Genomic DNA, 19203 nt, shown 5'->3' with positions numbered 1-19203 from the left:
GAGGAGCAAAAAATAAAAAAAATAAAAAGTGTCTTGATTTACTCTACGCACCGATTTTTATTATTAATAAGCCAGCTAAAAGATTCATCACTCCTCCAATCCGACACGTTGATCACGCCGCACACGGAGCGGTATCGTGATACCTATCCACTAATCAGCCGGGAACAAAAAAAGGCAATGAAAAACAAATTCCTGTATGACTGATTTACATAAATATCCATTTGTGTAATTATAATGCTGAGAGGCAATTTACCTGCCGCTGCTGTTACTAAAACGACCCACTTACGGACGTCATTTTGGGGGAAACCGCGATGACAACAAATTACGTGACGTTTTTCCTCCTCCTGCGCTTTTCAGGTACCTTTACTTCGAGTACAACGAGATCCGGGAGATGGAGCGCGGCACCCTGGACTCCATGCCGTCCCTCGAGCTGCTCTTCCTCAACGCCAACCTCCTGCGGAGCCTCCCGCCGGGGGTGTTTTCCGGGGTCAACCTGGCTCGCCTCAACCTGAGGAACAACCACCTGCTGCGGCTTCCGGCGGACGGCGTGCTGGAGCACCTCACCGGCTTGGTCCAGGTCGGTTGTTTCGCCCCGTACCTGGGGGGGGGGGGGGGGGGCCTTATCTTGAGTGACGGCGGCAGGCGGGCCGCGCCGGATCACCACTGTTTGTTTACAAAAAAAACCCGGCACCAACGCGCATAAGTATATTTACTCCGCGTGTCAGAAAGACGAGATTAAAAAGACTAATGCGATGCCAACAACACGTCGTGTTTTCACAGCTCCGTGAAATACACAAAACAAGCCCAACTCTTGGATGTCGCCATTTCCATATTTAAAACCTGCCCCTCCCCCTCTCAGGCACTGATGACTTGGCATCCGATGGCGCTGATAATGATAAAAAATAAAAATAAAAAGGAATAACAAGGTGTCTGGAATGAGGCGGAAACTAGTTGGAATCAGTATAACGCCTAATTATGGGCCTGCTCCTAACCGTTAGCATGTTTATTTATGTTAACATTAGAGTGCTAGCTTTTTGAGCTAATTTGGCCACCAGTTACCCTAGAGCAGGGGTCGGCAACCCGCGGCTCTAGAGCCGCATGCGGCTCTTTAGCGCCGCCCTAGTGGCTCCCTGGAGCTTTTTCAAAGATGTATGAAAAATGGAAAAAGATGAGGGGGAAAAAATAATTTTTTTGTTTTAATGTGGTTTCTGTAGGAGGACAAACATGACACAAACCTCCCTAATTGTTATAAATCCCACTGTTTATATTAAACATGCTTCACTGATTCGAGTATTTGGCGAGCGCTGTTTTGTCCTACTAATTTTGGCGGTCCTTGAACTCACCCTAGTTTGTTTACATGTATAACTTTCTCCGACTTTCTAGGACGTGTTTTATGCAGAGGTGGGTAGAGTAGCAAGAAATTGTACTCAAGTAAGAGTACTGTTACTTTAGAGATTTATTACTCAAGTAAAAGTAAGGAGTAGTCACCCAAATATTTACTTGAGTAAAAGTAAAAAGTATGTTGTAAAAAAACTACTCAAGTACTGAGTAACTGATGAGTAACATACACACACATATCATATATATATATATATATATATGTATATATATATATATATATATATATATATATATATACACACACACACATATACATATATATATATATAAATGTATATATATATATATATATATATATATATATACATACATTGATATATACAATATATAATTTATATTTATTTATTTTGCCGTTTTTGTTTACATGTTAATAGTGTTTTAATGAATATACATGCATGTTTAACACATAGATTCCTTTCTTTCATGAAGACAAAAATATAAGTTGGTGTATTACCTGATTCTGATGACTTGCATTGATTGTAATCAGACAGTAGTGATGATAACGTCCACGTTTTCAAATGGAGGAGAAAAAAAGTTCCTCCTTTCTGTCTAATACCACATGAAAGTGGTTGGTTTTTGGCATCTTATATGTCCAGCTTCCATATTCGTTTTTATACACTTTACAAGAAATACATTGGCGGCAAACTCCGTAGCTTGCTAGCTTGTTTGCGCAGGCTTTCGGAGACTCTTATTTTGAAAGCGCATGCGCGATGGAGCGGCACTTTTATTGTGAAGACAGGAACTGTGCAGTCAGTCTTTAGGCTTTTGACGGGATGTACGGTTGAAATAAAAAATGGTCTTTTTTCCTTCACACTTTTGATTGATTGATTGGAACTTTTATTAGTAGATTGCACAGTACAGTACATATTCCGTACAATTGACCACTAAATGGTAACACCCCAATAAGTTTTTCAACTTGTTTAAGTCAGGTCATGTGACCCCTGGCTCTGTTTGATTGGTCCAACGTCACCAGTGACTGCATCTGATTGGTGGAACGGAGTGAACGTCACCAGTGACTGTATTTGTTGAAACGCAGGCACTATGAAGGTCTGTCTGACAGACCAAAACAAACAAAGCGTGCATTAACAGATCGAGAAAAATTAGTAGCGAGTAGCGAGCTGAATGTAGATAAAAGTAGCGGAGCAAAAGTAGCGTTTCTTCTCTATAAATATACTCAAGTAAAAGTATGTTGCATTAAAACTACTCTTAGAAGTACAATTTATCCCAAAAGTTACTCAAGTAGATGTAACGGAGTAAATGTAGCGCGTTACTACCCACCTCTGGTTTTATGCCACTTCTTTTTCTGTCTCATTTTGTCCACCAAACTTTTAATGTTGTGCATGAATGCACAAAGGTGAGTTTTGTTGATGTTATTGACTTGTGTGGAGTGCTAATCAGACATATTTGGTCACTGCATGACTGCGAGCTAATCGATGCTAACATGCTATTTAGGCTAGCTATATGTACATATTGCATCATAATGCCTCGTTTGTAGCTATATTTGAGCTCATTTAGTTTCCTTTAATAAGTCCTCTTAATTCAATTTATATCTCATGACACACTATCTGTATGTAATATGGCTTTTAATTTTTTTGCGGCTCCAGACAGATTTGTTTTTGTATTTTTGGTCCAATATGGCTCTTTCAACATTTTGGGTTGCCGACCCCTGCCCATATAACTTTGGTATGTGACACTTGTTAATTGTTAGCTTGCTCACTTTAGCATCCTAGCACGATAACATTAAAGTGCTAAATTTTTAGCTAACATTACTTTTTTTTCTCTCTAATTACAACCGTTAGCATGTTAAAGTGCTAGCTTTTTGAGCTAATTTGATCACCCTAGAGTCATATAATTTGGTATGTGACACTTGTTAACTGTTAGTGTGCTCACTTTAGCATGCTAGCACGCTAACATTAAAGTGCTAACTTTACATTTTTCTCTCTAATTACACAGCCATACACCTTAGAGTCGCATAACTTGGTATATGACACATGCTAACCATTAGCATGTTTATGTTAGCCTGTTAGCATGCTAACATTAAAGTGCTTGCTCTTTTAGCTAATTTGATTACAAAAAATAAAAAAAAGGAATAACAGGGTGTCTGGAATGAGGCGATAACTAGTTGGAATGAGTTAGGGGGCAACAAACTACAGTGTCGCGCCTAATTATGGGCCTGCTCCTATAATATGGGCCTGCTCCTATCCCTTAGCATGTTTATTAATGTTAACATTAGAGTGCTAGCTTTTTGAGCTAATTTGGCCACGTTTACCCTACGGTCATATAACTTATATACCATATGTGACACTTGCTAAATTTTAGCGTGCTCACTTTAGCATGCTAGCATGCTAACATTAAAGTGTTAACTTTTTATCTAACATTACTTTTTTTTTTCTCTAATTACAACCGTTAGCAAGTTAGCATGCTAACGTTAAAGTGCTAGCTTTTTGAGCTAATTTGACCACCGTTTGCCCTCGAGTCATATAACTTTAGCATGTGACACTTGTTAACTGTTTGCGTGCTCACTTTAGCATGCTAGCACGCTAACATTAAAGTGCTAACTTTACATTTTTTTCTCTAATTAATTAATTTTCTCTAACAGCCATACACCTTAGAGTCGTATAACTTGGTATGTGACACATGCTAACCGTTAGCATGTTTATGTTAGCATGCTAACATTAAAGTGCTAGCTTTTTGAGCTACTTTGGCCACCGTTTACCCTAGAGTCATATAACTTGGTATGTGACACTTGTTAACTGTTAGCGTGCTCACTTTAGCATGCTAACATTAAAGTGCTAACTTTTTAGCTAACTTTGTTGTTTTTTCTCTAATTACACAGCCATACTCCTTAGAGTCATATAACTTGGTATGTGACACATGCTAACCGTTAGCATGTTTATGTTAGCGTGCTAGCTCTTTTAGCTAATTTGATTACAAAAACTTAAAAAAAAAGGAGTAACAGGGTGTCTGGAATGAGGCGGAAACTAGTTGGAATCAGTTAGGGGGCAACAAACTACAGTATAACGCCTAATTATGGGCCTGCTCCTAACCGTTAGCGTGTTTATTAATGTTAACATTAGAGTGCTAGCTTTTTGAGCTAATTTGGCCACCGTTTACCCTAGAGTCATATAACTTGGTATGTGACACTTGTTAACTGTTAGCGTGCTGACTTTAGCATGCTAGCACGCTAACATTAAAGTGATAACTTTTTAGCTAACTTTACGTTTTTTTTTTCTCTAATTACACAGCCATACACCTTAGAGTCATATAACTTGGTATGTGACACATGCTAACCGTTAGCATGTTTATGTTAACATGCTAGCATGCTAACAACAGTCCGTGGGCAAGCGAGAGGTCGGGGGCTGGAGAGAGGTAACAAGGTCCGTGTCCAAGCAGGGGTCGAGGATTGAGGGAGGCAGTCCAGAATCCAGAGGGAAGTCGAGGCACACAGCTCAATCATGGGAAACAGAGAGAACACTGCGGGAAACACAGGGGACATGAGACACGGGCACAGGGAAAGCACAGAGAGAACAAGTACGCGGAGGGAAGCCAGAGACGGGATGCTTACTACAAGGAGTGAACTACGTTCCGGCACTGGATCTTCAGGTCCGCTGGTCTTTATGCTGTCTGCCCTCATCAGACCTAAGTGCGCTGATTGGTGATTGCCTGCAGCCTTGCAGGCGCGTGGTCGCAATGCGCGAAGAACGAGCAGGGGCTGTGTTTGCAGCAAATGACATGCAGGATTGCGCATGTGCCGTGGCAAAGGAACCACCATTACATGTTATGTAGACCACAAGGAAATGTATTACATTTAGAAAAAAATCCTAATATGACCCCTTTAATGCGCCTTTTGTATGAATAAAGACCTGAATAGACCCGCTCATCGGGAGTGCGCCTTAAAATCCAGTGCGCCCTATTGCCCGGAAAATACGGTACTCTTCTTTAAGAGGGGCTTAATGACAGCAGTTTTTTAACGCTTCCTAATTTTTTGGTATTTTCCTGTAGCTGTTTCATGTCTTTGAGCAATATTTCCCGCATCTACTTTGTTTTTAGCGATCAAGAATATTTCAGCTGTTTTTATCCTTCTTTGTGGGGACATTGTTGATGGTCACGTCATGTTCGGATATACTTTGTGGACGCCGTCTTTGCTCCACAGTAAGTCTTTGCTGTCGTCCAGCATTCTGTTTTTGTTTACTTTGTAGCCAGTTCAGTTGTAGTTTTGTTCTGCATAGCCTTCCCTAAGATTCAATGCCTTTTCTTAGGAGCACTCACCTTTTGTTTATTTTTGGTTTAAGCATTAGACACCTTTTTACCTGCACGCTGCCTCCCGCTGTTCTCGACATCTACAAAGCAATTAGCTACCGACTGCCACCTACTGATATGGAAGAGTATTACACGGTTATTCTGCCGAGCTCTAGACAGCACCGACACCCAACAACAACACATCATTTGCAGACTATAAAAATATTTTTGACCCAAATAGGTGAAATTAGATCATCTCCCACAGCACACCAGACTGTATCTCACGGTACACTAGTGTGCCGCGGCACAGTGGTTGAAAAACACTGAACTAGATGAGCGAATTGTGGTAACAAACTGCTCAGCACAGATTTTAGAAATCGAGTGGGTAACTCATCAAGACAGCGTGTAGATGATCTATGGTCGTTAGTGAAGATACATCCATAAATCAGCTGCAGCGTTTTATAAGCTGCAGGGTTCAAAGCGTTGGGGAAAAAGTTGCGGTTTATAGTCCAGAACATACGGTAAATAGGTTTGAGTTTGAATGGGTTTGCATGAATCTTATTCAGGGAGGATCAAGCAAGGCAAGACCTATAAAAATACTCGAGACTTACAAGAAGGGCAGGACACCAAACCGCAGGGAGTCGATACAATTGTGGAGGACTTGTAACAATCAGCAAAAATGTCAGGAGTGTCCCTACACGATTGGAACACGGCACCAAAGGGTAAAGTATGGATGAAGAGCTCCAAGCACCACAGTGGAAGGTGTCCAAAGAGGAGGAGGTACAACGACTGGGGCTAAATTAAAAAAAAAAAACTGCAGGTTGCTGTTAAAGCGACTTACTGCTGGAGGAGGAAGCTGAGCAGGACGAGCCAAGGGAACAACATTGAAGAGATGCTGCACTCGCGGAACACCAGAAACAGGAATGTGAGAGGCAAAGAAGTGGCCTGGACCCAGGAGACTGGGATTAGCGCAGGAGAGAACCTGGGGACTTGGTGCAAAGCAGGTTTAGGGAGGACTACTGCAGGGGAATGAAGGGTAGTGCCGTGTTGGAGTGTGGCATACAGCTTTGAAGTGTCGTGCTACATGGGGGATGTCCTAATTTTTTCACATGACTCTAAGTACTTTTGTAAGCTATCTCTTCTACTCCAGAAGCACTGCATACAAAAGGGTGACAATATGTCAAAACCCCTACGGTGTAGCCCGTGCTATTATTTTTCTGACCAACACACCACATACAGTGGGTAGGGCAAGTACACTCTATTGCCAAAATTATTTGGCCACCCGTCCAAATGATCAGAATCAGGTGTCCTAATCACTTGGCCACAGGTGTATAAAGTCAAGCACTTAGGCATGGAGACTGTTTCTACAAACATCTGTGAAAGAACGGGCCGCTCTAAGGAGCTCAGTGATTTCCAGCGCGGAACTGTTATAGGATGCCACCTGTGCTACAAATCCAGTCGGGAAATGTTCTCGCTCCTTAATATTCCAAAGTCAACGGTCGGCTTTATTATAAGAAAATCAATCAATCAATCAATCAATCAATGTTCATTTATATAGCCCTAAATCACAAGTGTCTCAAAGGGCTGCACAAGCCACAACGACATCCTCGGTACAGAGCCCACATAAGGGCAAGGAAAAACTCACCCCAGTGGGACGTCGATGTGAATGACTATGAGAAACCTTGGAGAGGACCGCATATGTGGGTAACTCTCTAGGGGAGACCAAATGCAATGGATGTCGAGTGGGTCTGACATAATATTGTGAGAGTCCAGTCCATAGTGGATCCGACATAATAGTAAGAGTCCAGTCCATAGTGGGGCCAGCAAGACACCATCCCGAGCGGAGACGGGTCAGCAGCGCAGAGATGTTCCCAGCCGATGCACAGGCGAGCGGTCCACCCCGGGTCCCGACTCTGGACAGCCAGCACTTCATCCATGGCCACCGGACCTGTGCCCCCCTCCCCTCACAAGGAAGAGGGGAGCAGAGGAGAAAAGATAAGAAACGGCAGATCAACTGGTCTAAAAGGGGGTCTATTTAAAGGCTAGAGTATACAAATGAGTTTTAAGATGGGACTTAAATGCTTCTACTGAGGTAGCATCTCTAATTGTTAACGGGAGGGCATTCCATAGTACTGGAGCCCCAATAGAAAACGCTCTATAGCCCGCAGACTTTTTTTGGGCTCTGGGAATCACTAATAAGCCGGAGTTCTTTGAACGCAGATTTCTTGCCGGGACATATGGTACAATACAATCGACAAGATAGGCTGGAGCTAGACCGTGTAGTATTTTATACGTAAGTAGTAAAACCTTAAAGTCACATCTTAAGTGCACAGGAAGCCAGTGCAGGTGAGCCAGTATAGGCGTAATATGATCAAACGTTCTTGTTCTAGAAGAGTTTGGGAACAACAGCAACTCAGCCACCAAAGTGGTAGGCCACGTAAACTGACAGAGAGGGGTCAGCGGATGCTGAAGCGCATAGTGCAAAGACTTTCTGCACAGTCAGTTGCTACAGAGCTCCAAACTTCATGTGATCTTCCAATTAGCCCACGTACAGTACGCAGAGAGATTCGTGGAATGGGTTTCCATGGCTGAGCAGCTGCAACTAAGCCATACATCACCAAGTCCAATGCAAAGAGTCGGATGCAGTGGTGTAAAGCAGTGGTCCCCAACCTTTTTGTAACTGCGGACCGGTCAACGCTTGAAAATTTGTCCCACGGACCGGGGAGGTATGTTTTTTTTAATTTATTTTTATTTTTTTTGTCATAAAAAAATACAATCATGTGTGCTTACGGACTGTATCCCTGCAGACTGTATTGATCTATATTCATATATAATGTAGGAACCACAATATTAATAACAGAAAGAAACAACCCTTTTGTGCGAATGAGTGTGAATGAGTATAAATGGGGTAGGGAGTTGGTGCACTAATTGTCAGTGTATCTTGTGTTTTTTATGTTGATTAAATAAAAAAAATAAAAAAATAAAAAATTTCTTGAGCGATCCACGGACCGGTACCGGGCCGCGGCCCGGTGGTTGGAGACCACTGGTGTAAAGCACGTCGCCACTGGACTCTAGAGCAGTGGAGACACTTTCACTGGAGTGATGAATCACGCTTTTTCATCTGGCAATCTGATGGACGAGTCTGGGTTTGGAAGTTGCCAGGAGAACAGTACATTTCGGACTGCATTGTGCCGAGTGTGAAATTTGATGGAGGAGGAATTGTGGTGTGGGGTTGTTCTTCAGGAGTTGGGCTTGGCCCCTTAGTTCCAGTGAAAGGAACTTTGAATGCTCCAGGATACCACAACATTTTGGACAATTCCATGCTCCCAACCTTCTGGGAACAATTTGGAGCGGGCCCCTTCCTCTTCCAACATGACAGTGCACCAGAGCACAAAGCAAGGTTCATAAAGACATGGATGACAGAGTCAGGTGTGGATGAACTTGACTGGCCTGCACAGAGTCCTGACCTGAACCCCGATAGAACACCTTTGGGATGAATTAGAACGGAGACTGAGAGCCAGTCCTTCTCGACCAACATTATTAGTGTGTGACCTCACCAATGCGCTTAATGAAGTATGGTCAAAAGTTCCTATAAACACACTCCGCAACCTTGTGGACAGCCTTCCCAGAAGAGTTGAAGCTGTAATAGCTGCAAAAGGTGGACCCACATCATATTGAACACTATGGGTTAGGAATGGGATGGCTCTTCAAGTTCATATGTGAGTCAAGGCAGGTGGCCAAATACTTTTGGCAATATAGTGTATTTAGACCCCTTTAAAATGTCACTCTTTGCAGCCATTTGCTAAAATCAAAAGAGTTTATTTTATTTCTCGTTAATGTACACTCAGCACCCCATCTTGACAGAAAAATAGAGAAATGTAGGAATGCAATTTTTTTTATTCTTATAGCCACCAGACGTGTGGTTTTTTTTCCCCCCCCGTACATGACTGCAAAAAATGTAACAATGTTGGAAAATTTATTAAAACAGAAAAACTGAAATATCACATGGTCATAGGTATTCAGACCTGTCGAGGTTTGGTGAGTGTTGCTTGCAGCGTGACCTCCAACAAGGACACAGGTGCAGTGACAGGAAACAGAAACCAAAATAAGAGCCAGAAAGGAAAAAAAGCACAGAACACAGGAAAACACAAACATGACCAAACTGTCAGTAGCAAGCCTGACAAGACCCTTTGCTCAGTATTGAGTAGAAGTACCCTTCTGAGCCAGTACAGCCACAAGTCTTCTTGGCAATGATGCAACAATTTTTTCACACTTGGTTTTGGGGATAAGAGGAGTTCCTTAAGGCTCTGGATGCTGTGGGGCTGTCTTGGTTGACAAGACTCTGCAGCATCGCGTGGACATTGGGGGCGGTACCTCTGGATTGGCAGACCGGGGTGGTGGTTCCTCTCTTTAAGAAGGGGAACCGGAGGGTGTGTTCTAACTATCGTGGGATCACACTCCTCAGCCTTCCCGGTAAGGTCTATTCAGGTGTACTGGAGAGGAGGCTTCGCCGGATAGTCGAACCTCGGATTCAGGAGGAACAGTGTGGTTTTCGTCCTGGTCGTGGAACTGTGGATCAGCTCTATACTCTCGGCAGGGTCCTTGAGGGTGCATGGGAGTTTGCCCAACCAGTCTACATGTGTTTTGTGGACTTGGAGAAGGCATTCGACCGTGTCCCTCGGGATGTCCTGTGGGGAGTGCTCAGAGAGTATGGGGTATCGGACTGTCTGATTGTGGCAGTCCGCTCCCTGTATGCTCAGTGCCACAGCTTGGTCCGCATTGCCGGCAGTAAGTTGGACACGTTTCCAGTGAGGGTTGGACTCCGCCAAGGCTGCCCTTTGCCACCGATTCTGTTCATAACTTTTATGGACAGAATTTCTAGGCGCAGTCAAGGCGTTGAGGGGATCTGGTTTGGTGGCTGCAGGATTAGGTCTCTGCTTTTTGCAGATGATGTGGTCCTAATGGCTTCATCTGGCCAGGATCTTCAGCTCTCACTGGATCGGTTCGCAGCCGAGTGTGAAGCCACTGGGATGAAAATCAGCACCGAGTCCATGGTTCTCGCCCGGAAAAGGGTGGAGTGCCATCTCCGGGTTGGGGAGGAGATCTTGCACCATGTGGAGGAGTTCAAGTACCTCGGAGTCTTGTTCACGAGTGAAGGAAGAGTGGATCGTCAGATTGACAGGCGGATCGATGCGGCGTCTTCAGTAATGCGGACGCTGTATCGATCCGTTGTGGTGAAGAAGGAGCTGAGCCGGAAGGCAAAGCTCTCAATTTACCGGTCGATCTACGTTCCCATCCTCACCTATGGTCATGAGTGTTGGGTTATGACCGAAAGGACAAGATGACGGGTACAAGCGGCCGAAATGAGTTTCCTCCGCCGGGTGGCGGGGCTCTCCCTTAGAGATAGGGTGAGAAGCTCTGTCATCCGGGGGGAGCTCAAAGTAAAGCCGCTGCTCCTCCACATCGAGAGGAGCCAGATGAGGTGGTTCGGGCATCTGGTCAGGATGCCACCCGAACGCCTCCCTAGGGAGGTGTTTAGGGCACGTCCGACCGGTAGGAGGCCGCGGGGAAGACCCAGGACACGTTGGGAAGACTATGTCTCCCGGCTGGCCTGGGAACGCCTCGGGGTCCCACAGGAAGAGCTGGACGGAGTGGCTGGGGAGAGGGAAGTCTGGGCTATCCTGCTTAGGCTGCTGCCCCCGCGACCCGACCTCGGATAAGCGGAAGAAGATGGATGGATGGTTTTGGGAATCTTCTGCCATTCTTCCTTGCAGATCTTCTCCAGCTCCAGGCAAAAAACATCACACAATCACAAAACAAAAGATTAAAATGCAGTAAAATATGATCAATAATAAAATGTTGTAAAACAAAAATAGCAACAACAAAAAACAGAAATACAATAACTTGGAGTTTACATAATTATATTCATACCAAAGATAAAAAAGAGCAATATAAAAATAGATATACGTTAGGTCAGGAAAAAACACACAGGCTATATCATCCCTACAAGCCTGTTTCGCAGGTTTCCCCGCTCGAGCAGGGTAACCTGCAAAACAGGCTTGTAGGGATGATATAGCCTCTGTGTTTTTTCCTGACCTTACGTATATTCCGCTCTATCCCGGTATTGAGCACTGGATAAACCACAGAAACCTTGACTATAAAAAAAATATATATATATATATATTTTGCAAAAAATTAAACAAAGAACCAAAGGCCTACGATATACACATTAGTGTACCAAAGACAAACAATATTCTAAGTGACGAAAAAGTACCATAATGAATAAAATATGACATAAAGTGCATACAAAATCAAGATAATATCAATATAAAAACGATAACCAGAAACAAGAATGAATTTAAGGAAAAAATAAGTCAAAAGAGGATAAATGAACCAGTCATATAAAAATCCGTACAAACACAGGTGGGTCGGCAGCACATCTGAAAGGGTGTTCCACTAACTCAGTGCTTCTCAATTAGTAAGGTGGGCCCACATGGGGAGGCGCCGTGATATGTTTGGGGGGGGGGGGCGTGAGAGGCAATAGCGTAAGAGTGGACATATCGACACATGCAGGTAAATAAACTTTCACTTCAAAGGGGGTCTTGAAACAATTTTGTCCTGTGGAAAAATGTAATGTGTGGAGGGGATGGGATGGGCATGACTTGAGAAGGAGGCGTGAGAGGCAATTGCGTAATAGCAGCTTTAGTGTTGGTAAAGAAATATCTTGGCACATACAGATAAAAAAATAAACATTAACTTCAGAGAGGGCGCACATTTTTTTTTATACACACCCTGTTGTGTTGAAAACAATTGCTGAAAGGTACGTACAGGTTTTGGAGCAACATATGTTGCCATCCAAGCAACGTTATCATGGACGCCCCTGCTTATTTCAGCAAGACAATGCCAAGCCACGCGTTACAACAGCGTGGCTTCAAAGTAAAAGAGTGCAGGTACTAAACTGGCCTGCCTGTAGTCCAGACCTGTCTCCCATTGAAAATATGTGGCGCATTATGAAGCCTAAAATACCACAACGGAGATCCCGGACTGTTGAACAACTTAAACTGTACATCAAGCAAGAATGGGAAAGAATTCCACCTGAAAAGCTTAAAAAAATGGTCTCCTCAGTTACCAAATGTTTATTGAGTGTTGTTAAAAGGAAAAGCCATGTAACACAGTGGTAAAAATGCCCCTGTGCAACTTTTTTTGCAATGTGTTGCTGCCATTAAATTCTAAGTTAATGATTATTTGCAAACAAAAAGTTTCTCAGTGTGAACATTAAATATCTTGTCTTTGCAGTCTATTCAATTGAATATAGATTGAAAAGGATTTGCAAATCATTGTATTCTGTTTTTATTTACCATTTACACAACGTGCCAACTTCACTGGTTTGGGGTTTTGTAGTTTTTAGCGCTTCTGCAGGGTGTCCATAAAGTCTGGGTACAGATGTGCGAATGGTTTTTAGATCAATTGGATGAAAATATCAATTTGACTAAAGACTTTTGTGTTGTTCAGTGATGAAGCTATTCCACCGTTCAGGATTTGGAAAATTGAATGACTGAATCCACGGCACCGCACTCCAGAGAGTAGCGACCTGCACAACATGGCCTTGTCCTTAGGAAACGCCAGATTGAAAAAAGGTTCCGCGCAATCGTCAGAACTCGATTTCCATCCCCGCCAGCCCTTGTCAGCCTGGATTTAGCCAGCCGAGCGGGCACGCGGGACTTAAAGGACAGCACGGAAAGTTGATTCGACAAGGACTGAAACAAGAAACCCAAACTCAATTACCACAGAGCTAATGTCAAAACAAGGAATGGTTTGCAGGACATGAGGGTCGGCGAGTGGAAGAATGATGGTCAAGACTGAGGGACGGGAAGGACTCTTAGAGACAGAAAACAAACATGATGTCATCAGTGTACAAAATAAGATGAAGTTTTGTTGGTACTTGGATGGGTAAGTATATTCTTAGTGTAAGTTGTACTACCTAAAGTAACTCTAAAGTCATTTCATAAAAGCAGATTTTTATGTGGTGTATTTAGGTGGATGCAGCTGAGATAGGCTCCAGCACTCCACGCGACCCCGAAAGGGACAAGCGGTAGAAAATGGATAGATGGATGGTATTTAGGTGGTTATAAACTTCATCCTTGATGATGGTCACGGCATTTGAGCGGCTTGAAGTGGTCAAGCGGCCAACGTTGAACCGCCTATTTTTTTCTGCTTTCTCTTAGCATTTTTGCCATGTCTGGTTTCACTTCTATGGCCGTGGCTTTCCTTTTGGCGTGCTTCGGTTGGTAGAGCAGCCGTGATGATCATTATTAACTTAGGGGAGCAGCTCCACACTGTGTATGGCGATACATAATTAGCTGCCTTTGTGGTAGGCATTAAAAGTAGAGATATCCGATAATATCGGACTGCCGATATTATCGGCCGATAAATGCTCTAAAATGTAATATCGGAAATTATCGGTATCGGTTTCTAAAAGTAAAATGTATGACTTTTTAACGGAGTGGTACATGGACGTAGGGAGAAGTACAGAGCAGTTGCGTCTCCCAGTCATCCTTGCCAACCCTCCCGATTTTCCCGGGAGACTCCCGAATTTCAGTGCCCCTCCCGAAAATCTCCCCGGGCCAACCATTCTCCCGAATTTCTCCAGATTTCCACCCAGACAACAATATTGGGGGCTTGCCTTAAAGGCACTGCCTTTGCGTGCCGGCCCAATCACATAATATCTATGGCTTTTCACACACACAAGTGAATGCAAGGCATAGTTGGTCAACAGCCATACAGGTCACACCGAGGGTGGCCGTATAAACAACTTTAACACTGTTACAAATATGCGCCACACTGTGAACCCACACCAAACAAGAATGACAAACACATTTCGGGAGAACATCCGCACCGTAACACAACATAAACACAAATACCCAGAACCCACAGCACTAACTCTTCCAGGACGCTACAATATACACCCCCGCTACCCCCTACCCCCCAAACCCCGCCCCCCCCAACCCCGCCCACCTCAACCTCCTCATGCTCTCTCAGGGAGAGCATGCCCCAAATGCCAAGCTGCTGTTTTTAGGCATGTTAAAAAAAATAATGCACTTTGTGACTTCAATAATAAATATAGCAGTGCCATGTTGGCATTTTTTTTCCATAACTTGAGTTGATTTATTTTGGAAAACCTTATTACATTGTTTAATGCAGGGGTCCCCAAACTACGGCCCGCGGGCCGGATCCATCCCCCCAGCATCCAAAATCCGGCCCACAGAAAAACAATTGTAAATTTCTTTTATTTTTAATTTAATTTTTTTTATTTTTATTTTTTTATCTTTCTTTCTAATCCATTTTCTACCGCTTGTTACTCTCGGTGTCTCCTAGCCGCTCAGGCAAATTATATTGTCTAAAAATTAATTTTCCCATCGATAACGTGACAATGTTAAATGTCAAAAAGGATTAAAAAGACAATGTATATATTATATATATATATATATATATATATATATGTATATGTGTATATATATATATATACTGTATATATATGTATGTATATGTATATGTATGTATATATATATATATATATATATATATATATGTGTATATATATATATATATATATATATGTATATATATATATATATATGTATATATATATATATATATATATATATATATATATATATATATATGTATATATATATATATATATATATATATATATATATATATATATGTATATGTATACAGCCCGGCCCCCGGCCAAATTTCTTTAACCCAATGCGGCCCACGAGTCAAAAAGTTTGGGGACCCCTGGTTTAATGCATCCAGCGGGGCATCACAACAAAATTAGGCATAATAATGTGTTAATTCCACGACTGTATATATCGGTATCGGTCATACTTGCCAACCTTGAGACCTCAGAATTCGGGAGATTGGGGGTGTGGGGGATGGGCGGGGTCGGGAGGCGGGGTTAAGGGGACGAGTATATTCACTGAAATTAAAGTATTTCTTATATATATATATATATATATATATATATATATATAGTACAGTACACAGTAATCAATCAATCAATCAATCAATCTTTATTTATATAGCCCTAAATCACAAGTGTCTCAAAGGGCTGCACAAGCCACAACGACATCCTCGGTACAAAGCCCACATACGGGCAAGGAAAAACTCACCCCAGTGGGACGTCGATGTGAATGACTATGAGAAACCTTGGAGAGGACCGCATATGTGGGTAACCCCCCCCCCTCTAGGGGAGACCGAAAGCAATGGATGTCGAGTGGGTCTGACATAATATTGTGAGAGTCCAGTCCATAGTGGATCCAACATAATAGTAAGAGTCCAGTCCATAGTGGGGCCAGCAGGACACCATCCCAAGCGGAGACGGGTCAGCAGCGTAGAGATGTTCCCAGCCGATGCACAGGCGAGCGGTCCACCCCGGGTCCCGACTCTGGACAGCCAGCACTTCATCCATGGCCACCGGACCTGTGCCCCCCCCCACCCCCCCTCAAGGAAAAGGGGAGCAGAGGAGAAAAGAAAAGAAACGGCAGATCAACTGGTCTAACAGGGGGGCTATTTAAAGGCTAGAGTATACAAATGAGTTTTAAGATGGGACTTAAATGCTTCTACTGAGGTAGCATCTCTAATTGTTACCGGGAGGGCATTCCATAGTACTGGAGCCCCAATAGAAAACGCTCTATAGCCCGCAGACTTTTTTTGGGCTCTGGGAATCACTAATAAGCCGGAGTTCTTTGAACGCAGATTTCTTGCCGGGACATATGGTACAATGCAATCGACAAGATAGGACGGAGCTAGACCGTGTAGTATTTTATATGTAAGTAGTAAAACCTTAAAGTCACTTCTTAAGTGCACAGGAAGCCAGTGCAGGTGAGCCAGTATAGGCGTAATATGATCAAACTTTCTTGTTCTTGTGAATAATGAAAACACAGTTGTTCTACTAACTGTACTGTACTTGCTGCTTACTTAAAAAAAAAAACACTTACCCTTCACTATTTGAGTAGCCTTTGTTCTGCCATTTGAGTACTGGCGAGTGATCTCTGAATCCGGGAACATATCCTTCACGGATTTGTTGAAAACATCCGCAAATGAGAACGGGATGTTGCTTGCAAGGTGGCCCATAATACTGCGTTGTGCTTCTCTGACCGTTCATGAGTGACTATATCCATTCGGCCACCGTGTTATGGGTTATAGATAAACCTATGGATAATGGAGACATATATAATAGTCTCCTTTTCAGGTGAGAGGACGCTAAAGGCAGTACCTTTAAGGCACGCCCCCAATATTGTTTGTCCGGCAGGACATTTTGGACATTACTACTTGCCGTAGTTTTGAAGCAATGCATGATGCGATCACATACTTTTCGAGAAAATCGTCCGATACTGATCAGTACGTCCCTAAACAATACGCATCCCTAATCTCGAGGCAGTTACATTTCCTGTCCCTCACTTTATGTGTACATTTGGGAACGCTGTACCGCGCCCAATGTTCCGTACCATGAAATCCGATGAGGGACACAGGGCAAGCCGGCACAGCTGCAGTTTTCCTCCATCATCAGCCCCACGTGTTGTTTTGAGAGCTCTGTTGTGGCACGTGGGACCGCAGTTTTGCGCCTCAGGTATTATAATTGCAAGAATTGCAAGTGACTGAATTTGCATAAGTGGTCTTAATAAATCAGGAGCGACACCATAGAGAAAGAACAAGGCCGCTAAAAAAAAAAAAAAAGAAAGAAAAAAAAAACGGCTCCTTGCACGTTTGACCTCGGCGTCACGTGACTCCTCGCTGTAGCACCATGAAGCGATAAGGACGGCAGCTGACGTGTTACATATTTCATCCTGCCGCCTCTCACTTGACTCAATTTAGCGGCGCGGGCTTTTCTTAGACAGCCCTTAGCAGAGCACATGAGCTACGGTGGGCGTGGATTAGCCTGGATGTCTTTGTATGTTTCAAAAAAAAAAGATGGTACTGGAGGTAGTGTGGGTGAGACTGGATGAGGTCTGCTTAAGGGAAGGACAACAAAGTCATATAAAAAGCATATTGTCTTTTCATGCTGCAGCGCTCCTCTGATGTCCAAGAGCATAAATCACTCCCTGCATGGTTGTAGTTATAAAAGCCGCAACAGTGCTGCCATTGTTGTGCCTCGACAATCTGTGGCTCAGAGACTGAAGGAGCACTGGAACAACGACAAATATTGCTATTGACTGCATCTTTCAGTACGAGCTCATCTTCAAAATGAAAGGCTGGCATTTCAGCTGTCCACGCATGTGAACACAGATTATGTATATTGATATTTTCATCCAATTTATCTGAAAACCATTCGCACATCTTTACCCAGACTTTAAGGACACCATGTAGACATACTTGCCAACCCTCCCGGATTTTCCGGGAGACTCCCGAAATTCAGCGCCTCTCCCGAAAACCTCCCGGTTATATATATATATATATATATATATATATATATATAATAAAATTAGTATATATAACAAAATGTATATATATATATATATATATATATACGTATATATATATATATATATATATATATATACATATAATAAAATAAATATATATATATATATATATATATATATATATATATACGTATATATATATATATATATATATATATATATATATATATATACATATATATATATATATATATATATATATATATATATATATATATATAGCTAGAATTCACTGAACGTCAAGTATTTGTTATATATATATATATATATATATATATATATATTATATATATATATATGAAATACTTGACTTGGTGAATTCTAGCTGTAAATATACTCCTCCCCTTTTAGCCACACCCCCTCCCACCCCGACCACGCCCACGCCCACCTCCCGAAATCGGAGGTCTCAAGGTTGGCAAGTATGCCTGTAGAAGCGCTAAAAACTACAAAACCCAAAACCAGTGAAGTTGGCACGTTGTGTAATTTGTAAATAAAAACAGAATACAATGATTTGCAAATCCTTTTCAACTTATATTCAATCGAATAGACTGCAAAGACAAGATATTTGATGTTCGAACTGAGAAACTTAATTTATTTTTGCAAATAATCATTAACTTACATTAACTTCTTCCTACTCCTTTTCGAACATGTTGGAAAGAGAAACTGGAAATTGTGATGTATCATTTTGTATGTTTGCATGTTCGAAATAAACTCAAACTCAAACTCAAATTTAGAACATGGCCTAAATTAGGGCTGGGCGATATGGCCTTTTTTTTTTAAATATCTCGATATTTTTAGGCCATATCGCGATACAGGATATATATCTCGATATTTTGCCTTAGCCTTGAATGAACACTTGATGCATATAATCACAGCAGTATGATGATTCTATGTGTCTACATTAAAACATTCTTCGTCATACTGCAGAGAGGGATATCATAGCTAAGTCAATTTAGCAAAAGTGTATTTATTTAACAGTTATTAAGCAGTGGCACAAACATTCATGTCATTTCCAAAACAGAAAGTGCAAGATTGTCAGAGACATTTTAAAACAAGCTATAAGAGCACTTTT

At 42.3% G+C, this 19203-nt stretch overlaps 1 protein-coding gene across 1 annotated transcript in view; it reads left to right on the top strand.

Annotated features, from left to right (window-relative positions):
- Positions 1-19203, top strand: part of LOC133611374 (SLIT and NTRK-like protein 3) — a 104696-nt gene that overhangs the window by 57783 nt on the left and 27710 nt on the right. The window contains exon 6 of the mRNA XM_061968092.2: positions 358-577. Within this exon, the coding sequence (XP_061824076.2) occupies positions 358-577 (220 nt within the window). The remainder of the gene's footprint in view (positions 1-357; positions 578-19203) is intronic.

This window comes from Nerophis lumbriciformis, linkage group LG08, assembly GCF_033978685.3.
Source record: "Nerophis lumbriciformis linkage group LG08, RoL_Nlum_v2.1, whole genome shotgun sequence".
NCBI lineage: Eukaryota > Metazoa > Chordata > Actinopteri > Syngnathiformes > Syngnathidae > Nerophis > Nerophis lumbriciformis.
The sequence above is the reverse complement of the archived record's forward strand: the minus strand, read 5'-3'. Positions and strand labels throughout refer to the sequence as shown.